General features: G+C 33.8%; 1 protein-coding gene and 1 long non-coding RNA gene across 2 annotated transcripts; one reads left to right on the top strand and one right to left on the bottom strand.

Annotated features, from left to right (window-relative positions):
- Positions 1-6,047: 6,047 nt before the first annotated feature.
- LOC143077140 (uncharacterized) lies at positions 6,048-10,166 on the top strand. Its single transcript, XR_012978913.1, has 2 exons — positions 6,048-6,319; positions 8,253-10,166. It is a non-coding gene; the product is annotated as an uncharacterized LOC143077140 (long non-coding RNA).
- A 2,505-nt stretch (positions 10,167-12,671) lies between these two features.
- Positions 12,672-14,412, bottom strand: LOC143077124 (uncharacterized). Its single transcript, XM_076252957.1, has one exon. It carries the CDS (start codon positions 14,388-14,390, stop codon positions 12,729-12,731), a length of 1,662 nt encoding a protein of 553 aa, XP_076109072.1. The 5' UTR covers positions 14,391-14,412; the 3' UTR covers positions 12,672-12,728.
- Positions 14,413-27,570: the final 13,158 nt, after the last annotated feature.

Genomic DNA, 27,570 nt, shown 5'->3' with positions numbered 1-27,570 from the left:
CAAATTTCTGTACATTTAGATGCACAACTAAAACTACTTAAAATACCAAAACAGTGTGTACGCAATGAAAAAAAATTCGACGAAAAATATGATATAATCAAGCCTTATAAGTTATAACGAGTGAAATGAATATATTGTCTATGCATAACTTCTTTGCTTGAAAGGTCACCCCCAACCACATAAACTGGTCGATCTCTTAGCAGTTATATTCCTTTTATCTTCTTGTAGATATAAATAATTGGTCTTTAAATAACATAAGGGCGCAAGTTCCATATCAGGAAAGTCGCCTCCCAAAATATCAATATAATAATAATAACATTTGGTTGTTTTCTGGAGAGTTGTCTCATCAGACGATATCTTTTAATTTTTGTAAATATGTGTAATCAGTCTCATGAAATTAAATTTGCTATATAATTTACTTTTCCGGATTAGACATGTGTTCTTAATATTATTTTTTTCTGAGTTTTGTCCAAATGAAATCTAAAATAAACTGTTGCTGTGCAGTTTTTCTAAATAATTAATTGGTTGCTATGCACTTTTTCAACATAAATAGATGGTTGCTAGGCATTTTCCTAATATAAATAAATGGTTGCTAGGCAGTTTTACACTTTAAATGAATGATTGTTTGCAACTAATGTGATGACACCCTCTAGACCTTTGAAGTTAGGTCTATGTAATAGTTTATATAGTCCTGAATGAAATCATGTATGGTTGCTAGGTACATGTTTTATCATATGATGGTGATTGCTAAGCATTTTTGACATGACCGTGACTCTTTATTTTTCATATGTTGATAAAAAGTGGCTTAAAACATCCTGATCATTTTCTGCATATACAGTATGCCTCTTTCTATTATATTTCTTTTCAAAATTCAATTAATATACACAAGGTCAAAGGTCAAGGTCATCAATGACCTTTGACCTTTGGACAAATTTATGGTAATTTAATTGCCAATGGTTTGCACATCATAGCCATTCAATAATAATTACTTGTTGTGGATTATTTTAATAAAATGGCTACATTTTAGAGGTAAAAAGGCAAAAATGACTCATTTTTGTTTCCATGGCAACCATCCTAGAACCCAATTTCCCAAACATTTTGTTATAATTTTTTTATTAGAAACATTGATACTTTTCATTCATAACCACAGGTTAAACGGAGGTGGATGCAAAAATGTCTATTTTGTTCATACAAAATGTGTAAAATTTGTCTTCTGAACTATATTGAAAAATGACCTCTGCTTCTGCGGTTGTGACGATATTCAGTCAAAATATTTTTTTATATATGAAATTGCTCTTTCGTTTGTTAAGTTTCATGTTTCTAAAAAATATCTACAAATATCATTAAATAAAGCCTAGTTTTGATTACGAATGACTGCAAAGTAGTTGTTTTTTCGATTCTAAATTCCTCAAAATTTGCGGGAAATCTCATTCACTTGGTTGCCATGGCAACCATGACCTAGCAACATTTGGGTGGGCATTTTTCTTACTTTTTTACATGATCACATGTTTTGGCTAAGTTTCATGAAAATCGGTGACTATGCGTGCCGGCCCCCCTATATAAAAAGGTTGGTGGTTACAGAGAATTGCTCTTAAAGAGAACCTGTTATTTACAAATGAACCAAAACAATTACTTAAAAAGGTACACAAAAATATTTCAGTATAATTATTCTACATTTGAACAAATGGCTTTGATGTTTGATGTTAGCAAAACCATGTAATCAATGATAAGATGGCATTCGGCGGAAGAATGGGAATCTATAAAGGGTGATTAGTAAGAATAGGGAGAAACATTGAATCTATTGATGACACTTCCCATAGAATATATCGAAAACCAGGCATTGTTTTAAAGTGGACATGGTCTTATATACTATATTCACCGTCATATACACTGCATAAATCGTCATATACTCAATATATTCTAATTTAGAATTTAATGCAAGTGTCACACAAGGGAGAGGTTTAACTAGCTCAAAAAAGTATATGATATGTGTGGGCTTTTTGTTTTGCCATTTGTTTAGGGACTTTCCGTTTTGGGTGTCTCTCAATGTTCTCAATTTTTGTGATTTTACTTATTCAACGCAGGTCATAATAGCCACAATAAAGAAAATAAGATGATTAAATCTTGTTTCCTAGTTCATTAGGAATACGACATACCAGATAAAAGATAACCCAAATTCGTTGAAATCACTTGTAATTTCTCCAACGACTCCAGATTACCTCCGTTATACAAATGTAAACAAATTGTAAGACAAACTAATATATGATCATAATAAAAAAAACAAATAGTAAGTTTGAATTTTGACAATTTTTTGTCATGGATTTATACTTTGTATCAACCAGCCAACCAATTTGCATTCATCTACAATTTCTCATTAATGTCCAAGATAAAAAAAATTGAAGGGCAACAATCATATTTTTCTCCAAATGGCAACTGGGCTACCAGACGCCAACTGTGATAAATTCAGCCCTTCAGTAAAACAATGTATTCTGGTAACATTCTGTCCAATCCATGACGCTTCTTTTGACAATATCTGAAAATATACAGCAAACTACAGAAACATATTCTTAAGGGTGGGATAGGGTAGGGTTTTGTGTTCCTTCAGAGTTCAAATCACGCAATGAACAAATCACGAAAAGCATGCAATTTTATACCAAATACAAGCGCTTATGAAAAATGTAGGTTAACAAAAGACGCTTTAGTCATTCAAAATTAAAGAAAAGTTAACTCATCTATGCCACATGTAGAGCAGGATCTGCTTACCCTTCCGAGGCACCTGAGATCACCCCTAGTTTTTGGTGGGGTTTGTGTTTATTCTTTAGTTTTCTATGATGTGTCATGTCTACTATTGTTTGTCTGTTTGTCTTTTTCATTTTTAGCCATGGAGTTGTCAGTTTATTTTCGATTTATTAGTTTGACTGTCCCTTTGGTATCTTTTTCCCTCTTTTTTCGCAGACGATAATCTCAATTTATTAAATTGATTTAATGCTGAATGATCAAATTTTATTACTTGTAATGTATTTAATAATGGTTGAAATTTAACTTTGCTTTTGTGATAGATTCATGTGAATTGATGAATTTAAGTTATACATTTTGTACTTAGGAGATAACTGTATTGTATTTTAAGCTCCGACGGCATCCATTTGGGGATTTGATGGTCGAAAATTAAGTTTACTGGAGACGCGTAGCGGAGACAGTAAACGGGTATTTGCGACCATCAAATCCCGAAATGATGCCGTCGGAGCTTAAAATACAATATTATTATCTCCATTCTAATGAAACTATCAGAAAACAACGTTATTTTGTTTAACATGTATTTAAAATCTGTCATATGCCGTCAGCGTATGCGCGTACGTCCCATAGCATCAATTGTCAATTGATGCTATGTAAGAAAGTGACGTTATCCAATCAAAATGAACGTTACAAACGTGGTTGCATTAAAATTAATACTGATTGTCCTTCCGTTATATTTCACCCCTCTTTCGTCTTGTGTATTCGCATTTCAATCAATAGTATGGAGTAAAAAGGTTGAGTTAATCAACATTATAAACATTTACCATTTATCTCACAACTATTTTTAGTTTCGGTATCGGTTTTGATGTTAGTTTTGGTATCGGCTCATGTTGAAATGTCTAAAAATAGTGTTCTTGTTGATCCAAAATACTTGCACCTCTTAGAAAATTGAAAACAGTAGAATAGTGGAATGTTTGATAAGGGGTAACTGTTGTGCCACGATTATTTGCAGTTTATTTTAATAATAACGTTCATTCATTCGTATTTCCCGGCGTATATTTTCCGCGAAACTAGGTCATACATGTTTTCACTTTTTGTACACTTGCTTGTTATGCGGAATGATTTTCTATAGTTACAACATAATTACCTTATTCAGAAGTTATTAATGCATCCTATGTAATCCATATTTATCCTTTTATAATGTTAGAATTATCCTAAATCGAACTTGTCAACTTTATGGCCATTTTGGCTACTTTCATATTGTGTACACACGTACTATTTTTAGGTGTATTGATTAACTTGATCTTTTAAACGTTTAGAGAAAAGTATAGTCAGTTTCAAATTACCTCGCAGACAGATCAGCTGTTTTTAGTAAGTGACCTAGATTTTACTATTCATTGTAGCACACACTGCAATTCTATTTAGATATATCTGTAATTGATTCATAATTATTATTTATGATATTAGCTTTTAATAAAGCTGCTTTTATTTAATTCCAACAAATCTTATTCTTGATTATTCAAAGTTTGGACTTCAAAACAGTTTTATTCCTTCGACTTTAAAATTGATATTTATATAATATCTGCCAACCATTTACAATAACGGTTGGCGCTTCAGTAACACTTTTCCTCGCAGCAGGCCCCTTTCGGCTCGCCCAGAGATGTTGTAAGGTTTTGGAACATGCACACATCATCTCTGATGGATTCAATTTAATCAATTAATTGAAAAATATTTTATTTACAAATGGACAATAAATGCAAGTATTGGCACTCACACCACATCTAGCTATATCTATTAAACAAAGTGGGATGAATACTTTCTTAAATGAAGTTAAAAAATTTAACAATTCAAACGTAAACTGAAATTAATTATTTCAAAAGTTGAACTAATGTAAAGTACATTTGCTTCTCGTTAACGTTCTGTTTAAAGTAGAAAAATGCACCAAAAGGGGTGACTAACTCTGTTCACCAATTGGGTGATACATCCCAGAGAGGTGTGGGGGCGACTGCGAGTGAATATGAATTAAATTTCTAATATTGTGATTTCTCGCAATTACGTTAACAGAGAAAGTACTAATGAAAATTTGAATAAATGAATATTTTTATAGAAACATCAAATTTAAATACTAAAACAGTAAAATTAACAATCCGCACTTGTATCTTAAATGATATGTTAAAATCAAAATTAAGATCACAAAACTACTGAACTCCGAGGAAAATTCAAAAAGGAATGTCACTAATCAAATGGCAAAATCAAAAGCTCAAACACATGAAACGAATGGATAACAACTTTCATAATCCTGTCTTGGTACATGCATTTTGTTAAGTAGAAAAGGGTGGACTAAACCTATTTTTAAAGCTAGCTAAATCTCTCAATTGTATGACGGTAGCATCAAATTCCATGATATTGACAACGATGTGTGAATAAAACAAACAGATATAATAGATAATAAACTGTTATCACAAGAATATGTCTCGCTTCTTGTTATTTCGATGATGCAAATGTTGAAATTAAAATAGCAACACTTTAACATGTAAGTTTAGCAAATATTCAAAGTCAATGAAACATGACTGAAAGTAGATCGAAATGAGATGTGTCAATGCTAATACAACGTACTGTATACAAAATACCATTGACTTAATCCCTTTAAACAAACCTAAAACCAAACAAATACATGAAAACTAAGCAAAAATTTCATAATCAATAGATAATTACTGAGGGGGCATTGAATCTCCATTGAAATGAGATATGCTAATGCTTTTACAACTGCATAACAATTATCATTTAATTACCACTATTGGGTCCCCATATCCTGACCTCATCACAAACTAATACATGATAATTGGGCAAAAGTTAAAAGTCAATAGACCATAACTGAGGGGGCGGGGCCAAATAAGCTCCATGGCAATGAGATGTGCAAATGATAATTCAACTGCATACCAAATATCTTTGACCTACCACTAGTGAACACTGGTTCATCATAAACTAAACCTAATCTCAAACTTATACATGTTGACCGCTGCCGCCGACGCCGGAAACAGCATACCTATGTCTCGCTTTTTGACTCCCCCAAGAGAGACAAAAATGTCAATATGTCAAAAATACAAATAAAATTTAAAATAAACATTTATTTCATAAATAACTGATATGTATAAATTAAGGGGAATTAAACAAAACTTCACATCCATTACAATTGATTAGAATAGAACATAATTAAATATTGATGAACAGTTACAGTTACTATAGATATTATGATCAAAATATAGCTAAATGTAGTTAAACCATTCAACCGTGTTGCAAAATATTTGGAAAAACCAATTTCATTTTAAGGTGAAAAATAACTTTTGTTTTGTACACACACATCTCTTTATTTAGAATATGGGATTTCCTATGAATATTTAATGATGCAGATACACAATAAACTGTCTACATGAAATACAAATACATGTGTTTACATATTTGGTATATGAATATAAGGGATAACACTTAATTATACATGAATGGTGACAGAGACTATAGTCGACGTTCCAAAAAGAAATGACTTCAAACGCAGCTTGTTGGAAAATATGTTTTTTCGTTTCCATTTGTAAGTAACTGTATTACATACATAGAATACTTTATATAGGTTAAAAGTGTAGTTGTGTGTGTAAAGCTTATTAAAATTCAGTAAAGAGTTATATATTGAAAGTGCCAGGTCCTCAAAGTTTGAAAGGATTGAGAGAAAGCGGAGGTATTGAAAGGTGTACTGCTAAATCCCCACTCGACCAATACCCAATATTATAAATTACCAGGAAGGTAACTATCTCTCTCATGTTCTTTTCTATTATCTCTCTTTTCATCAAGTACTTTATATGGTAAAACTGTGTTGTACAAGAATCTATAAAATATTTTGGGGTGCTATGAATAACAAAGAAGCTAAATTCATTCAAGTATGGACATCCCAATATAACAACAAATTACATAACAATTAATTATGTAATAATTATGTCATAATGAAATTATCACAATTTGAAAGATTAATCATTCTTCTTTCTTTTGGTACCTCAATTTATAAAATTTAAAGAAGGATGAGTGGAATTACATCAGTTTAAGGATGTCTGATTGGGGATGAAAAATCTTTACATTAAACCGCCATAGAGGAACTTAAATACTTTAGAGTTTAAATAGAATAATAAAAGAAACCATGCGAGAGATAGATTTTTTACTCCAATAATGAAATAAGCTTTAGGAAGATTGATCGATTGACAATGTTGACGTTTAAATGTAAAATATTTCATGCGTATGCAGGAAGAAAAAACGTATATAGGTAAATGAAATACTAAATTAACAATTTGTTTTCGTCTTATGAGATTGAATATCCCTTTGGAATGTTTCGCCTTTCTATTATTAGGTTGGTTCAGTAAAATTGGTATCGCTGAATTGAATGAAGGATGATTATTTCGATTGCAACTGTTAACTAGGATTAAGCTATCTGACCGTTCATCTATATATATTAGCTGATCTGTAACAATAACATCTTCATGCCTTATATATCATGTACTGTAGTACGCCGCTAGATTAAAACTGACGAGGAAAGGTAACACACGGCCAGTGGAAGCTCTTTTTTTGAGAGCCCAGGTGGTCGTGTGGTCTAGCGTCCGGGACGGCTGCAGTGCAGGCGATTTGGTGTCACGATATCACAGTAGCATGGGTTTGAATCCCGGCGAGGGAAGAACCAAAAATTTGCGAAAGCAAATTTACAGATCTAACATTGTTGGGTTGATGTTTAGACGAGTTGTATATACATTATGTACACAGCCATTTATCACCATCATTGATGGCGATCCGATGGATACATCTGTTGTAGAGTTGTCACTGACTCAGACGTACTTATATATATATATATATATATATATATATATAAATATATATATATATTTGTGAGATTTTGTTTTCTATGTTAAGTCATGTGTGCTGTTGTTTGTTTGTCTTTTTCATTTTTAGCCATGGCGTTGTCAGTTAGTTTTAGATCTATGAGTTTGACTGTCCCTTTGGTATCTTTCGTCCTTCTTTTAATGAATTGTACTATAGCATATTTCCTAACCTCTTGTGGTTGTTGAAAACATAACGCATAATAGTATTTAAATTACATTAAATGATTATTCTCTATATATTTAGTTCACAAAACGGCTATTCTCAAAGTCTTTCAATTGCATGTCGTATTTTATAACATGTAACAAACTTTTAAGCGTAGGATATTACTCTGGTCTGCAAATATTGAAAGGTTTCTCATTATTCATTCACAAAGAAGAATAAAAACAAAAGACAATGGCAAACTGTGAAACAATTCACAAGTGAAAACCCTACGACTTGATTAATTCGAATATAAAATTCAGATGATGTGGTCGGATTGCCTATAAAGCAACTCCCCAGCCAAAACCATATATCGTGGAGGTTTACAACTTTAGGTCATCGTTCATAATTTAAATTATATTTTATTTAAATCACATACTTATACTTATTGTATTCTCCTTGTATAGGTCTTACTTCTTTAACTGGACTTGAAGACCCACAGTTGTCGTTACGGGAAATGATTAAACGACTAATAGAGATGAATAAACCTGTTATTAATGATGACAGACAAAACAAATACTGCAGCTACATAATGCGATTTTTGTCCTATTTTAGCGGAGAAAGATGTATGGTTGCTGGAAGTACTCGGGAGCAGACACGTTTAAGAATCAGGCAAGACGAAGGGGATTTCGACTACCTAATAATTTCGGCAATATCTATTCCTGTTAGTGCTTTAGAGTACAGAGAAGATCTTCCTTGTTTTGTCCACATAAATGGACTACAGTTGGTTGACAAACTTTCGACCGTTAAACTGATTGATGATCGTTATCTACCAAGTAATTTACTTAGTGAAATTAGACCTGAAGCTTTTAAGCATATTAGAGATTTTCACAAACTACTATCAAATTTTAGAAGAACACGTGGTCGCAACAGTTTGAACGTGGATTTAGATCATAATATTAAGCCAGGAAAAACGTTGGTTTCGTACCGTGATGTTGATTGTCCAGCTTTAGATTTAAAACACGTTAAAAGTAATACGAAACTAATATCTGATCATTTAAAAGAAAGTATTGATCAGAAAATATTTGACAGAAAATATGATTCAATGTCTCCGCTTAAAAAAGGTGTTAATTTAGTAAACGCTTTTAATAAAGCTGACATTAAATCAGATTCAGAAGGGTCTATTTTTTTACAAACATATGGGTCCATTATTGATGCTATTTCTTTTGAAACTGCTGAAAATAATGAAAACGTAACAAATACTTGTCCAAATGAAGAAAGTTTTAGAAAAAATAAACAATCTTTTATGTGTATGAAGCCAAAATACAACAATATTGATGACAATAGCAATGCAGAAGAGTTCGACAAAGGCGATGTTATACTAAAGTACAAATCCAAATCAAGCAAAGATTTTATACCAGCATTCCCGCTTGCTGGGAAGCCAAGATTTCTTGATGAGTGGAAACAACGTAAACGCGTCTGGCCACCGGAACATGTAGTGAATGATATTTACAATAGCGAGTTCTTTGTTGTTGCAAAACCGGCCTTGACAAAACGAGAGCGAAACAAAGATTTTTGTTTGGCATACAACAACGGTGAAATAAAACTGGCGAGAGCAATGACCAGTGTTCAAAAGAAAGTTGTTCTCATTCTTAAAGCTATCAAGAAGAGTTTACTGCAAGATTATTCAGAAATATTAACTACGTTTCATTGGAAAACAGCAGTTTATTGGAACTCAGAAACAATCAATTCGTTATTACTGGTTGATACAGAAGAAAACGTGTTGAAATTGTTGATAAAAGTTCTAGATTACATGATCAATTGTTTGCGAAGTAGAAAACTGCAACATTTCTTTATTCCAAGCAATCTTTTTGCGGGGATGAATGAAAACATTTCTTTTGAAATTGAGATCAAAATTACGAAAATTCGGGAAAATCCGATCAAAGCTTTAAATGCTTTTTTCGCTGGACAGATGTTTGATGAAGTAAAATATGAAAAAATTCCGGCAGAAAAGGTAGCAGAATTCCGGGAAGCATATAATGATCCAAGCGAAAGTTTAAATATTGATATCCTCCTTTCTATAATAGACAGATTTTCGAGTGAAAGTACAGAAAGATTAAGGGCGGCATTACACGATGTTCTCACAGATGCACTACCATTTTTCATCGAAGAAATGGCAAGAAGACGAGATAAGAGTCAAATAAATTTACCATTAATACAGTTAATACTGTCAACTCATATTCACAAAGAAAGTTTTATTGACATGGTCGTTAACCATTTATTTGACAAAGTTAGGAAAAATGAAGTAAATGATAAAAACATTGCTCAGATTTTGATCAATCTAATTTTAGAAAAAGTATTAAATAAATAAAAATATGTTACTTCTCCTGTAATATGATGTCATAATCCTGTATACCTGTTGCACTTTGTCGAGAGTGAGCAGTTTAGCGCTATAAAACCAGGTTCAGTCCACCATTTTCTACATTTGAAAATGCCTGTACAAAGTAAGGAATATGACAATTGTTGTCCGTTCGTTTTATGTGTTTTATCATTTGATTTTGCCATTTGATTAGGGACTTTCCGTTTGAAATTTTCCTCGGAGTTAAGTTTTTTGTGATTTTTCCATTTTTTGGAAATACAACTGTTTCTCAAACCGCTCCTCTTTTGGGAAGATTTTGAATATTCATAGATAATTAATTTTGTTTGCGCACTGGTTCCCAGTCATAATCTCTATGTTTCATCTCATAGAGACATAACTTGGGAATGTTACCAGTACATATACATATACATAGATAATGAAAATTCCCAAACTGTGTCACTTTTACTTTTTAGGAATTTTTGGTCCTCAATGCTCTTCAACTTCGTACTTTGTTTGGCCTTTTAAACATTTTTTGATTCGAGCGTCACTGATGAGTCTTTTATAGACGAAACGCGCGTATGGCGTAATATAAAATTTTAATCCTGGTATCTATGATGAGTTTATTAGCAACCAATAGGTCGATGCCACTGCTGGTGGAGATTTATTTCCCTGAGAGTATCACCAGCCCAGTAGTCAGCACTTCTGTGATGACTTGAGTTATCGTTGATATGTTCAAAATAATAAATTAACTGTTAACAAAACTTTGAATTTTTGAAAAACTACGGTTTTTCTACCTCAGGAGTAGATTACCTAAGCTGTATTGGAAAAACTTTTTAGGAATTGTTGGTCTTCAATGCTCTTCAACTACGTACTTTGTTTGACCTTTTAAATATTTTTTTGATTCGAGTGTCACCGATGAGCCTTTTGTAAACGAAACGCGCGTCTGGCGTAATATAACATTTTAATCCTGGTATCTATGATGTGTTTATTATCAACCACTGGGTCGATGCCATTGCTGGTGGAGATTCATTTCCCCGAGGGTATCACCAGCCCAGTAGTCAGCACTTCTGTGTTGACTTGAGTTATCATTGATATGTTCATTATTATAAATTAACTGTTAACAAAACTTTGAATTTTTGAAAAAAAAAACTACGGCTTTTCTACCTCAGGAATAGATTACCTAAGCTGTATTTGGCAAAACCTTTTAGGAATTTTTGGTCCTCAATGTTCTCAACTTCGTACTTTGTTTGGCTTTTTAAACATTTTTTGATTCGAGCGTCAAAAAATTTATCCTTAAATGCAGAAAGTTAATATGCACTACTGTTTTATTCAAATTCAAAACATCGGTGCGGCATATTTTCAACATTTATATGCCCCGAATTTCCAAGAGTTCAAAACTTGTAAAAATATTCTGTACAATCCTTCTCTACACATTGGGTCTTCTTCAAACAAAATTAAAACTTTTACCACAAAAAAAAACTCAATAAAAAAAGCATTATACATACATTATATGTAATCGAGATATGCGATTTTCATGCGTCCACTTTTCTAGATTTACCTTCATCAGGAACTCTTAAAGCTACATAGTCAAAATCCAAGGATGATAAGAACCGAAACACTTTAAAAACAGCTATTATTGAGAATACTGTTTTGGTCTGTGCGTCGATGATTTTTATCTGTGTTTCTATTTATATTGACTATTGCTTTTCATCTGTTTCAACTATATAGAATGTTGTTTTTCATCTGGGTTTCAATTACTGAGATTGTTGTTTTTATATGATTATCAATAATGTTTTGTAGTTTCAGTGTTCGTGAAGAAAAATATTCTAGGATGTGTGTATAATGTTGTTTTTAAATAGTGTTTGTTCGTACATTTATACCTAGCATGCATTCGTGACATATAAAGTGACAAACATTCCTCAAATACATTTTTCAAATTCTATGGGGAGCTTTCAAACTTGTCAAACTATACATGACTTTCTGTTTTAAAATAGACTCGTCATACTGAAATCAAATCAAGACATCAACTAAGAAATATGGTCACTTTAATCGCCAAAGTCGGGCGTTTGTTTGGCTGTGCGTGGATAAGCAAGTACGTAGTTATACTTTCGGTAATAACATTAACGGTACCAATTTTTCTGCACCAGATGCGCATTTCGACAAATAATGTCTCTTCAGTGATGCTCGTGGCCAAAATATGTAAAATCCAAAGCTTATATAAAAGATGTAGAGCTATAATCCAAAAGTTCCAAAAAGTATAGCCAAATCCGTGAAAGGAATCAGAGCTTTGCATGAGGGAGATACATTCCTTAATTTATAATAATTTTTAACATTTTGTAACAGCAAATTTAATAACACAAAAAATCCGTATTTTCATTCGGAACGATGTAATAGCTGCCACTGAACGTAAAGCAACCAACAATCAATTAATCATAGCAATCACACTGAAATGTAATGTTAACTTGATAATAAGACATAGGTTCTCAAACTATAATTATCTTGTTTATAAACAAAGCAGCAATTAATATACATTTTATTATTATTTTATTATTAGTTTTGAACAAGCAGTTAAGATATAATGGACTCACAAGATTTTCGCTATAATTATTTCAACATGGTCCGAAAAATTGCATGCAATTTGCAAATTTTCTTCTTCATCATTGTTTAAACATCTAACCATTGATATATTGACTTCGTCTCCTCCGAACTTTGTGAGGAAGTCACCATTTTCGGATAAAAGATGAACGACATTACAATAGTAGTCTGTAGTTATAATCACTAACCCAGTAGAGGTTGTCACTATGTCACACGGATTAAATTTGTCCATGTCATGCGCATTATATGTCCATTTTACATGACCTCCTTCATTTAATGCAACTACCCTGCCTACATAGAATCTATGATCTATAACACAAATGTCACCATTTTTGTTGGTTGTAATTTTATCAGGGAAAGAAAATATTTTTTCATTATTTATGTCTAGTTCAAATGTCTTAATCTGTACTTTTTCTTCATTCAGAACTAAGAGACCACTTTGTTCGCCATTATGAAAACTTGAGAACCCAACCAAAATGTTTCCATTGTCACAGGCATGAATGCCTCGAATTTGTTTTGGCTCGAGGAACGAAAAGGTTTCTATTTCACCGTTTTTGGCAATACACTTTATCTCCGAGCTTTGAGCCATTGAAAATAGTATAATGCCATCTTTTGTAATTGTCAAGTCAAAAACATCATCCGAAATTTCTTTTTCATTTGAAATGATACATTTGGACTCAGAATCACTGAAAGAGACATTTCCTAGAAAATATACACCTAGCTTGTTCTTCTTAAATACTATCGTCGTGTAATTTCCATGTTTGCCTTTAATTCCAAAAACATTAATATCTTCAATTTGATATTTACTTTTGATAAAAAGTTCTGGTATTTTAATCAAAGATCCAAAGTCGATGCAATGAGAAGAAGGAGTCTTGAAAATAAACTTTTGTTTTGATCCTTTTACAGTATTTTCTAGTGCTATCTTTTTGTCTATTTGCCCAATAGATGTTAGAATAGAAGTTGCATCGTGCGATTTGAAAGTTTCCTGGATCTTGTTCTTTTGATGTTTCAGATTTACTTCATACACACGTACTTTTTGCTGCTTCAGAGATATAACTGTATTTTCAGTTTTTCGAAACTCCTCTAGATCTTTCAAAAGACGTTTTGCATCATTTGTTGCTTGTACTTTTATTTCACTTTCTCTCTGCTCTATTTTTAATCTGACGTCATCATAGTTTCTTGATATTTCTTCCTCTTCCTTACTTATCATTGTCATTATTCCAGGAAGTGTTTGCAAATCGTTATCAATCTCTCTTTGTATATTTTTCAATCTTTGTTGTTGATCTTTGTAAATGAGTTCAAGTTCAATAAGGTTGTGATCACGATGTTCAAGAAAACATGAAGGGCAGATTGGCTTTTTACACTCTTTGCAAAAGTGATAACATTTTTTATTTGGATGCTCTAAGCATACAATTTTTTGAAGATCCATCTCCCTAGTCCATTCCGCTACCGTTAAGGTAGTACTAGACTCAGTTCTGAGTGCTTGTATATCGATAATACGATGTTGATTTGAATCTTTGATTCTTGAATGTCTTCCAGTCTTGCAATTTTCACAAAGATTAAGGTCACAGTTTAAACATTTCCATCGTACACCTCCTCTAACGTTCCGATTTATATCACAAAATTGACAGTTTACAAGTTGTTGAGCCATTTACCCTATTACAAAAATTTCAAAATCTTAAATATGAACATCATTCTTATTCAGAAAATAATCAAACAACCTTTAGATCCATGTAGACGATTGTTTATCTTGTACAAATAAAATGATTACGAACATACATATAAGACTTCAGTCCAAATCCACCTAAATAATTTGAAAATAACTAGATTTTCCATTGATTTTCTTCTTTTTTCTTTTATTTTCCCGGAACATCAAAAACTTGAGATAAAAATCAACCAGTAATTTGACATAAACAAAGAAATGCACAACTTTGGCCTTAGTGGAAAATATAAAGGTGACTCGTTCGACAAAAGATTTACTTTAAAACGTTTAACTGGGTCAGTGTCGTATAATTAGATCGATATCTGTCCATATCCGTAACCGAGGTTAATAACTAGATCACTAAATTATAAAATGGCAGGTCGAATCCGGAAACACAAATGAAATTACAAGATACTAACTAGTGGCGGATCCAATTTTTTTCATAAGTGGGGGTCCACTGACTGCTTAAGAGGTGGCCCGCTCCCGTCATGCTACATTGATTCCCTATATAACCAACCAAAGTTTTCTCCAAAAAGGGGGACCGGGCCCCCTTTGGCCCTCCCCCTAAATCTGCCTCTGATAACTAACCTTACTTTAAATGAATGAGACACAACTTAATATCGCAGTGGACGGTGAGGATGCAAGGAATGTGGCGCGGAATCAGGGTCATAAATATCGGTTTTAGTATATCCTAAAATGATTTCAGTATATACTAAATTACATTTTAGCATACCCTAAATTGATTTTAGGGTATCCTAAAATGATTTTAGTATATCCTAAAATGATTTTAGTATATGCTAAATTCATTTTAGGGTATCCTAAAGTCAATTCAGTATATACTAAAATGATTTTAGCATATACTAAAATCATCTTAGGATACCCTAAAATCAATTTAGCATATACTGAAATATTCAGCATATACAGAAATATTGGCGCGGTTTCAAGGTCATAAATAACGATTTTAGTATACACTTAATTGATTTTTAAGTATATCCTTAATTCAATTTGCTAATAGTTTTGTTCACCAATGAAAAGATCGCTTTCTGGAGGAGTTGGAAAGACAGTCACTTCGGACCTTGCTGAGATGTGGCAAATGTCCTCTCCCTTGACTTCAAACTTTGAATATTAAAATACTTATTCGGAAAAGATATAGTTACGAAACTGTTGGCAGGTCATTAAGGATTGCATATTTTGGTATTAATATTGATTCACTCATTGTCTTTGCATCGGAAATAAACACATTTATTCTAAAACCAGTTGTTGATATGCTACGGGTTATGTTCTTCTCATTTATTTTATGATGGTATGATACTAAACCCCTAAGGGGAGGGATTGTACTTGATTTTCATATGATGAAGACATAATCTTTCAATCAGTTTATTTGAGGTCTGCAGCTTGCATGTCAGTCCTTTGTTAATTTATTTATCATTGTCATTTTGCTTGGTTTCTTTTGTTGCCTATTCTGACATCGGACTCGGACTTCTTTTAAACTGAGTTTTACTGTGCGTATTGCTATGTGTTTCTTTATTCTACATTGGCTAGAGATATAGGAGGAGGGTTGAGATCTCACAAAACATGTTTAACCCCTCCGCATTTTCAGTTGCGCCTGTCTCAAGTCAGGAGCCTCTGGCCGTTGTTAGTCTTGTATGTTTTTTTTTTTATTTCATTTATATGTTTTGGAATTTAGTGTGACGTCCTTTTTCACTGAACGAGATAACATTTTTAGTTTAGGGCTAGCTGAAGACCACCTCCGGGAGCGAGATTTTCTCGCTGCGTTGAAGACCCATTGGTTTCCTTCGGCTGTTGTCTGCTCTTTGGTCGGGTTGTTGTCTCTTTGACATATTCCCCATTTCAATTCTCAATCGTATAAATATCTCAAGGGGCGGATGCAGGATTTTCAAAGGCATATGGGTTTACTAGTAAGTTGGAAATGAATCAGACTTCGTTTAGATGGGACATGTCTTCAGAATGAATAAAGATGAACAATATGGGGAGGGGGGAGTAAAAGATTGAAAAGTTAAACGTTTTTTGTTTGTTTTGTTTACTAAATGCACAATAAATTTATGTACATCTCTTTTCGGTTAATCTTCCTCTTGGCATATTCTTTTAACGATTTAAAAGTCCATCAAACAGAACTAAAACTGTAGAAGATGTGTGTTATACGTCAATAAGACCGCAATCAAAGGACACAAAAACATCTAATAGATATAGGAAGATGTGGTATGAGTGTCCATGAGACAACTCTCAATCCAAGTCATAATTATAAAAGTATATCATTATAGGTCAAGGTACGGTCTTCAACACTGAGCCTTGGCTCACACCGAACAGCAAGCTATAAAGGGCCCAAAAAACAGTTACTAGTGTAAAACCATTCAAACGGGAAAACCAACATGGACGTCAAGTTGGTTACTTATTCCCTATTCCCTATTCGTTACCTATTCGTGACCTATTCCCTATTCCATATTCGTTACCTATTCGTTACCTATTCCCTATTCCCTATTCGTTACCTATTCGTTACGTATTCGTTACTTATTCCCTATTCCCTATTCGTTACCTATTTGTTACTTATTCCCTATTCCCTATTCGTAACCTATTCGTTACCTATTCCCTATTCTCTATTCGTTACCTTTCCGTTACCTCTTCCCTATTCCCTATTCGTTACCCATTCGTTACTTATTCCCTATTCCCTATTCGTTACCTATTCCCTATTCGTTACCTATTCCCTATTCCCTATTCGTTACCTATTCGTTAATAATTCCATATTCCCTATTCGTTACCTATTCGTTACTTATTCTCTATTCCCTATTCGTTACTTATTCCCTATTCCCTATTCGTTACCTATTCCCTATTCCCTATTCGTTACCTATTCGTTACCTATTTGTTATCTATTCCCTATTCCCTATTCCCTATTCGAGCGCTGGAACGGGTACATACGCGCTAATATGGTTATTTCATCTCTAAGAACACATTGTTACCACCAAAGACATGAACACAATTGAAAATCCTTTTCAAAAAGGTGCAACGTATATCAAACGTATTATAAGCGAATAAGTAACGAATAAGTAACAAGGTATTATCCGAGCGCTGGAAAGGGTACATACGCGGTAATAGGGTTAATTCATCTCTAAGAACACATTGTTACCACCAGAGACATGAACACAATTAAAAATCGATTTATTTCAAGGTGCAACGCATAACACACGTTTTATAAGCGAATACGGAACGAATAAGTAAGAGGATAACAGTGTAGCGCTGAAACGGGTACATAGGCGCTAATAGGGTTTTCCCCCTCTTAGAACACATAGGTACCATAAGAGACAAGAAAACAATTGAAAATCATTTTCTAAATGGTGCAACGTATATCAAACGTATTATAAGCGAATAAGTAACGAATAAGTAACAAGGTATTATCCGAGCGCTGGAAGGGTACATACGCGCTAATAGGGTTATTTCATCTCTAAGAACACATTGTTACCACTAGAGACATGAACACAATTGAAAAACGATTTATTTCAAGTGCAACGTATACCACGCGTATTAAAAGCTAATAAGGAACGAATAAGTAACGGGGTATATAGGCGCTAATATGGTTATTTCATCTCTAAGAACACATTGTTACCACCAGAGACATGAACACAATTGAAAATCCTTTTAAAAAGGTGCAACGTATAACAAACGTATTATAAGCGAATAAGTAACGAATAAGTAACAAGGTATTATCCGAGCGCTGGAAAGGGTACATACGCGGTAATAGGGTTATTTCATCTCTAAGAACACATTGTTACCACCAGAGACATGAACACAATTAAAAATCGATTTATTTCAAGGTGCAACGCGTAACACACGTTTTATAAGCGAATAAGGAACGAATAAGTAACAGGGTATCAGTGTAGCGCTGAAACGGGTATATATGCGCTAATGCGGTTTTTTTACCTCAGAGAACACATAATTACCGCCAGAGACATGAAAGCAATCGATAATCGATTTATTTCAAGGTGCAACGTATACCACGCGTATTAAAAGCGAATAAGGAACGAATAAGTAACAGGGTATCAGTCGAGCGCTGAAACGGGTACATATGTTCTATTAGGATTATTTTACCTCTAAGAACCGGAAATATTAACCACCAGAGATACGAAAATATTTCTTTTTGAAATTGGAACGTATAACACACGTTTTATAAGCGAATAAGGAACGAATAAGTAACAGGATAACAGTGTAGCGCTGAAACGGGTACATAGGCGCTAATAGGGTTTCCCCCCTCTTCGAACACATAGGTACCACAAGAGACAAGAAAACAATTGAAAATCATTTTCTAAATGGTTCAACGTAAAACAAACGTATGAGACGTGAATAAGAAACGAATAAGTAACAGGGTAACAGTCGAGCGCTGAAACGGGTACATACGCGCTTATAGGGTTAAATCACCCATTAGAACCCAAATTTACCACCAGTGACAAGAAAACAATTGAAAATCATTTTTTTTTTAAATGTGCAACGTATTACACGCGTATTATACGCGAATAAGGAACGAATAAGTAACAGGGTATCAGTCGAGCGCTGAAACTGCTACATACGCGCTGATAGGGGTATACCACCTCTTAGAAACGAAATCTACCTCTAGAAACAAAACAATTTAAATCCTTTTTTTAAAAGGTGCAACGTATACCACGCGTATTAAAAGCGATTAAGGAACGAATAAGTGTCATATTGGTCTTTTGTGGGGAGTTGTCTCATTGGCGATCATACCACATCTTCATTTTTATACAAGCGCTAAAAGGTGATTTCACCTCTTCGAACCAAGAACCACATCTTCAAACATACGAATATAAAACATTTAAAAGGTAGAACGTATAAAAATCAAATAAGAAACAAATAAGTATCTAACATAGAGCAACAGGATCGGTTGAGCACAAACACATATAAATAGGTCATAAAAAGGTCATTCTACCTCAACAAATTTAGAACTATAACCAGAGATAAGAATATAAACAATTAAAAAGGGGGAAGGATATAAAAAATCGAATAGGTAACGAATAAGGAATAAGTAATAAGTAACGAATAGGTAATAAGGAATAAGTAACGAATAGGTAACGAAAAGGGAACAGGGAATAAGTAACGAATAGGTAATAAGGAATAAGTAACGAATAGGGAATATGGAATAAGTAACGAATAGGTAACGAATAGGGAATAAGTAACGAATAGGTAACGAATAGGGAATAAGGAACGAATAGGGAATAAGTAACGAATAGGTAACGAATAGGGAATAGGGAATAGGTAACGAATATGTTACGAATAGGGAATATGGAATTGGTAACGAATAGGGAATAGGGAATAGGTAACGAATAGGGAATAGGGAATAGGTAACGAATAAATAGGGAATAGGTAACGAATAGGAAATAGGGAATAAGTAACCAACTTGACGTCCATAGAACCAACCGTCTAATCTATATAAAAAACGACAAACGAGAAACACTTATGAACCACATAAGCATGTCTAGAGGGCAACATATAGTGTTCAACAATAGACAGTTGTCTAAACTAAATCGTTATGTTGGTTCAAAAGCTCACTCAGAGATTTTAGGGTTCATTTGTCTATTCTTTAGTTTTCTATGTTGTGTCATGTGTAATATTGTTTGTCTGTTTGTCTTTTTCATTTTTGGCCATGGCGTTGTCAGTTTGTTTTAGATTTATGGGTTTGACTGTCCCTTTGGTATCTTTCGTCCCTTTTTTGTAGTGTTACTTGACGTGATTTGATCGTCTCGAATGCACGTAAAAGAGAGGCGAAAGATATACCAGAGGGACATTCTGTTCTGGTTGAATCCAAAGATATTTGGTATATTCGTGCTTCTCGGAAAATCACAAGGTGTAAGGTCAAAGACTAGTTGACTTAGAGTGGCTTATTACTTTGTAAATCCTCCTCCTTAACATCATCCTCATCCTCATCCTCATCCTCGTCATCATGTCGGCCGGGCATTTTATAGCCGACTTTACGGTATGGGTGTTTCTCACTGATGAAGGCCGTACTGTTGCCCATAATTGCTTACATCCACTTTATTAGAACTATGGTTGATAGTTGTCTCATTGGCAATCATACCTCATCTTATATTTTTATAAAGGTCTCTGAAAACTGAATTTCGGCACTAGGGACAAACAAGATGCATATTTCAATCCAAAACTAAAAGCTATATCTGTTAAAACCCCCATAAGTAAGTAAGAACTACATCTACTTTTCAGCTGTCCAAGTTTCATTACAATCAAGCGAGAAATGCTAATATTATCCATTAAAACTAGTGGTATTATGCAAGAGAATTTCAGACATACTAAGAACTATTTCCCCAGGAATTACGACCTCCATATATAGCATAGTGAGAAATAGCCTTGGTCAATACATTTGAAATGAGCTGGGTCCGGTTGAGATATGCCAAGTAGTATCGAATGTGTGGTTGGAATGAAAAATACATATTGCCTTGATTAGGGGCTGACGGGTTGCAGCAGTCCATTCCATTGTTCAAAATAAGCGATTTCTCAATGTTCAAGCGTATTTCGATATTTCGATCCTTCGTTACTCCTCTAATATGCGTTACGGAACATATTGACTATATGCCTTTTGTTCCTCTCTTGGGGAAGCTTTCGAATAAGGTTGAATGTATATCTATAATTAGGGACTAAAGGGTCGCAGCAGTCCATTCCATTATTCAAAATATCCATTTCATTATTCAAAATTGGGTATTTCTTATTTTCACGTGTATTTTACCATTAAGGTCCTCCGTAACCCCTTTGATGTTCACTGCTGCACATATCGTTTATACTCAGTGTATTCCACTATCAATAAGCTTTAATTTGGTGTATACATTTTGCCTTGATTAGGGGCTGACGGGTTGTAGCAGTCCATTCCATTATTCAAAATAAGCTATTTCTTAATGTTCAAGCGTATTTCGATATTTAGATCCTCTAATATGCGTTGCGGAACCGACCCTTATTGCAGATATACTTATACCTCATTCGAAATCTTATCAAGATAGGAACAAAAGGTATATAGTCAATATGTTCCGTAACGCATATTAGAGGAGTAACGAAGGACCGAAATATCGAAATACGCTTGAACATTGAGAAATCGCTTATTTTGAATAATGGAATGGACTGCTGCAACCCGTCCCCTAATCAAGGCAATATGTATTTTTCATTCCAACCACACATTCGATACTAGTTGGCATATCTCAACGGCAAAGTTCCGAATCGGACTCAGATCATTGCAAAGGTATTGACCAAGGCTATTTCTCACTATGCTATATATGGAGGTCGTAATTCCTGGGGCAAATAGTCTTAGTATGTCTGAAATTCTCTTGCATAATACGACTGGTTTCAATGGATAATATTAGCATTTCTCGCTTGATTGTCATGAAACTTGGACAGCTGAAAAGTAAATGTAGTTCATACTTACTTATGGGGGTTTTAACAGATATGGCTTTTAGTTTTGGATTGAATATGCATCTTTTCTGTCCCTAATGCCGCAATTCAGTTTTCAGAGACCTTTATAAATAATATATAAAGGTTATAAGATGAGGTATGATTGCCAATGAGACAACTATCAACCATAGTTCAAATAAAGTGGATGTAAGCAATTTTTGGCAACAGTACGGCCTTCACCAGTGAGAAACACCCATACCGTATAGTCGCCTATAAAATGCCCCGTGACAGGATGACGAGGATGAGGATGAGGATGATAATTAGGAGGAGGATTTACAAAGCAACAAGCCACTCTAAGTCAACTAGTCTTTGACCTTACACCATGTGATTTTCCGAGAAGCACCAATATGCCAAATTTCTTTGGATACAACCAGAACAGAATGTCCCTCTGGTATATCTTTCGCCTCTCTTTTACGTGCATTCGAGACGATCAAATCACATCAAGTATGTTTTCTGTTAATTTTGCAGGATAAGTAACACTACAACTTAAGCTCTGAGTGAGCTTTTGAACCAACATAACGATTTAGTTTAGACACCTGTCTATTGTTGAACACTATATGTTGCCCTCTAGACATGCGTATGTGGTTCATAAGTGTTTCTCGTTTGTCGATTTTTATATAGATTAGACCGTTGGTTTTCCCGTTTGAATGGTTTTACACTAGTAACTGTTTTTGGGCCCTTTATAGCTTGCTGTTCGGTGTGAGCCAAGGCTCAGTGTTGAAGACCGTACCTTGACCTATGATGATTTACTTTTATAATTATGACTTGGATGGAGAGTTGTCTCATGGACACTCATACCACATTTTCCTATATCTATTAGGTATTTCTGTGTCCTTTGATTGGGGTCTTATTGACGTATAACACACATCTTCTACAGTTTTAGTTCCGTTTGATGGACTTTTAAATCGTTAAATGAATATGCCAAGAGGAAGATTAACCGAAAAGAGATGTACATAAATTTATTGTGCATTTAGTAAACAAAACAAACAAAAAACGTTTAACTTTTCAATCTTTTACTCCCTCCTCCCAATATTGTTCATCTTTATTCATTCTGAAGACATGTCCCATCTAAACGAAGTCTGATTGATTTCCAACTTACTAGTAAACCCATATGCCTTTGAAAATCCTGCATCCGCCCCTTGAGATATTTATAAGATTGAGAATGGAAATGGGGAATATGTCAAAGAGACAACAACCCGACCAAAGAGCAGACAACAGCCGAAGGAAACCAATGGGTCTTCAACGCAGCGAGAAAATCTCGCACCCGGAGGTGGTCCTCAGCTAGTCCCAAACTAAAAATGTGTTCTCGTTCAGTGAAAATGGACGTCACACTTAATTCCAAAACATATAAATGTAATAAAAAAACAAAACATACAAGACTAACAACGGCCAGAGGCTCCTGACTTGAGACAGGCGCAACTAAAAATGCGGCGGGGTTAAACATGTTTTGTGAGATCTCAACCCTCCCCCTATACCTGTAGCCAATGTAGAATAAAGAAATACATAGCAATACGCACAGTAAAACTCAGTTTAAAAGAAGTCCGAGTCCGATGTCAGAATAGGCAACAAAAGAAACCAAACAAAATGACAATGATAAATAAATTAACAAAGGACTGACATGCAAGCTGCAGACCTCAATTAAACTGATTGAAAGATTATGTCTTCATCATATGAAAATCAAGTACAATCCCTACCCTTAGGGGTTTAGTATCATATCTTTATAAAATAAATGAGAAGAACATAACCCGTATCATGCCAACAACTGGTTTTAGAATACATGTGTTTATTTCCGATGCAAAGACAATGAGTGAATCAATATTAATACCAAAATATGCAATCCTTAATGACCTGTCAACAGTTTCGTAACTATATCTTTTCCGAATAAGTATTTAATATTTCAAGGTTTGAAGTCAAGTGAGAGGACATTTGCCACATCTCAGCAAGGTCCGAAGTGACTGTCTTTCCAACTCCTCCAGAAAGCGATCTTTTCATTGGTGAACAAAACTATTAGCAAATTGAATTAAGGATATACTAAAATCAATTAAGTGTATACTAAAATCGTTATTTATGACCTTGAAACCGCGCCAATATTTCTGTATATGCTGAATATTTCAGTATATGCTAAATTGATTTTAGGGTATCCTAAAATGATGTTAGTATATGCTAAAATGATTTTAGTATATACTGAATTGACTTAAGAATACCCTAAAATGAATTTAGCATATACTAAAATCATTTTAGGATACACTAAAATCATTTTAGGATACCCTAAAATCAATTTAGGGTATGCTAAAATGTAATTTAGTATATACTGAAATCATTTTAGGATATACTAAAATCGATATTTATGACCCTGATTCCGCGCCATATAGGAAGAGCAAACGGCACCCCTTCACAACTTAACTAAATTGTGTAATAACCTCGACAGTAATTATCTTCACTTCTCTGGATGTTTTAATATTGTAGGATATCTTTTTAAGCAGATCTTTGACATAATCATTGAAACACTCCTGAAGTTATTGACGGTCTGAGATAAGGAAACACTGAATCACAGGTTCATCTGGAAGGGTCGATGTCTAACTATTTTATTACAGAGAAACGCCATCCTTGTCTAATTGAAATGAATCCTGGTTACTTCCCTTTGTATTGGTAATAACCTAGTTCAGTCCTAAAGTACAACGTTTATAAAACAACACGCATATGAATCAGCTGCACATTTAATTTGTTAGTTTTGTGAGTCAATGGTCTAATTCTATAGTCTCTATAATAATTTCTTAGACCAAGAAATAAATTGTTTTAGTATCTGTAGTTTTCTGTAACGACTCATTCTGCGGTTCTGCTCAGGGCTTGCATTTAGAACTCGATTGTTAACGCTTCAATACTTAATTCTATCGTCTTTAAGTTCAAGTCTTAGATTTAAAATACGCACGTGAATGTCAACAAATAATGACCCCGAACTTTCAGCACTTCGGTATTGACAAGAATATCAGTTATATGGTCATTTTTATAAACTTTCCTGTAGCGAAACTTTAAATTTTTCGAAAAACTAGGGATTTTTTTATCCCATGAATCTTGATCGTATTTGGCACAACTTTTTTGGATTTTTTGGTCCTCAATGCTCTCCAACTTTGTACTTGTTTGGCTTTTCACCTATTTTGATTAAATATATAAATGAACCAAATAAAGTGACCCACAAACTTTGCAATATATCTGCAGGCACCAATGTTTTGATACAGGCATTGATAACCACCTACTATAAAAGTCGCCTAGATGTCTCCTTTTTGTCTCCATTTATAGATGTGGTCAATGATCCTAAAGCAGATGACATAAAAAAAAATACTCTGAATACAGATTTACCCCATACCTTATAGTGTTAAATTTGAAAATAATGATAATTTGATTGATAGCGTCGAAAAACAGTTAAAGAAATTTAAACGCGCTCTGCGCGAAAAAATAATTACCCCAAACAGCTGCATACACAAACACACTGTTTTATTGAAGACCTCTGTGGCATTTTAAACATTAGACCCAAAACTGTCGGAACATTGGCTCAAAAGATACGACGAGATCAAAGTATATTTTTTTGTGTATACCTTTCATTCAGTTATTGAATTGGTGAGCGACCCCATGCTCTTTAAAGCCTAAATAGTTCTTCTTATGTTTACCAATTTGTCTCTTCTTTTTTCTCCTTCTTTGTTTTGCACTCAGTTTTGTCCGATATTATCATCTTTGTATAAATCCTGGGACTATAAATATATGTTAGTAACATATACATATTGTTAGCATAATAGTCCCAGGAGAAAACACATTCAAACCACAGGCTCTAATTTCCTATATATACCTTAATATAACACAAGTCGCTTTCTTTAAAAAAAGAAATGCAATCGTAAACCCAAATGCTTGTTTGGCATCAAATATCAGATAACTGTTTGATAAAGATGTATTGTTTTATATTATCTTTGTTGTATACGAACTACAAACTGACATTGATTGTTTACTTAATGTAACTACTGTGTAATGTGGGGTGAAATATTCTTGTTAAAAGAATCTTTTTTCTTATCTCCTCTCTCTCGAAAGACAACATTCTAAGTCACTCACTATAAGATAAGAGTTAGTTTTCAGGCTAAAGTTCAAATGCAAATGTGAAGAAATTTAATCAATAAATCATGATTATTAGTTTTTGTAGCCAGTTTGAAAAACGTAAACATTTCTAAGCTGCATTCTTTTTGATAATCCCAAACTAAAATACTCTAAATATCATAACAACAATGTTGAATCTGCAAATTGTGGAAGCAAATTTAGTTTTTTCCTCGCTAAAATACTTATAGATAATTACATGTAATGTTTTCTTTTTTTACTATTGATGTTGACTTGTTTTCTGGTCATTGGCTACCATATTCACGATATCTTTGATTAATTTATTTATACCATGTCCCGGCAACAAACTCAAACCTAGCTTTTGGCGTGAAACAGTATGAAACATGAACTTTATACTTTTTCAAACAAATGTAACTTTTTCATTTCTAGCTTGTCCTTTTTTTTAAATTAGCCCAAATAAAAAGAAGCCGTAGCTTTGTTGTTTTTATACGGCTGCGTGATAGAAATGAGAAGGAAGCAGGAATGAAAAGACCAATGCAGTATATATATATATATAATTTTATATGTAGTTCATGTCTAGTACGCAATTTAAAGAAAAATGTTATTTTTGCAATCGCCTGTCCGTGAATGAGGATATTGATTTTCATTTTAAGAAAAATAATTTGTACTAAGCTGGGGTTTTTTAAGTGTGTTCTTAATTTTCTAATAACATTTCGTCCTAATTTTTCGCCAGACACGTTGTGAGCCTCTGTCAACTAGACCCTCTAACTTGACCTATGAATACAGATTGCCGGAACTCCCCTGTAATTGACTTGACGAAATTCCCAAAACTTCATCTATAAGACTCATAATTTAAGATACTAAGCTGTGCACCTGCTACATTATGTTTTAACTTGTTTTTGGAGGAGGGTTTTCACATGACAAAAACCAAATATGGATTTTTCCATTTATAACTATATTTTTTGAAAACTCACTCCCCCCAAACAACAAAAAAGAAGATAAACGGATCTCTGACTTGATCAGATAATCATCACTAAACAGGTACGTAAACAGTATTGCTAATCTTTTCTCGAAAACCACATACCAGAAGTAGTTTTCAATAGTTTTTGAAGGCAAACATCGAGGGATATATCAAAGCTGATTTTTTGTTTATCGTAATGACTATAAGTTTTAAAGAAACAGGAAGTCAGTGTTCGCGAATCGTTTTATATACATCTATACAGAATCATTTTAATGACTTAAATGCTGAATTTCTTTCTAACAGAAACGATGCAAACGACCAAGAGCGCACATGTTTTGGTGATTTTTTTTCTAACATACGTTTGCAAAGTTTACATAAACTTTGACAAACTATGCACTCGCTAAAGATGCGTCTACAGCTTGTTAGTACAAATAAAATTGAGAATGGAAATGGGGAATGTGCCAAAGAGACAACAACCCGACCATAGAAAAAAACAACAGCAGAAGGTCACCAACAGGTCTTCAATGTAGCAAGAAATTCCCGCACCCCGAGGCGTCCTTCAGCTGGCCCCTAAACAAATATATACTAGTTCAGTGATAA

This window comes from Mytilus galloprovincialis, chromosome 1, assembly GCF_965363235.1.
Source record: "Mytilus galloprovincialis chromosome 1, xbMytGall1.hap1.1, whole genome shotgun sequence".
NCBI lineage: Eukaryota > Metazoa > Mollusca > Bivalvia > Mytilida > Mytilidae > Mytilus > Mytilus galloprovincialis.
The sequence above is the reverse complement of the archived record's forward strand: the minus strand, read 5'-3'. Positions and strand labels throughout refer to the sequence as shown.

Bases quoted from the DNA above. Each gene is read 5' to 3' on its own strand.
- LOC143077124 (XM_076252957.1), bottom strand. From the start codon at position 14,390: ATGGCTCAACAACTTGTAAACTGTCAATTTTGTGATATAAATCGGAAC.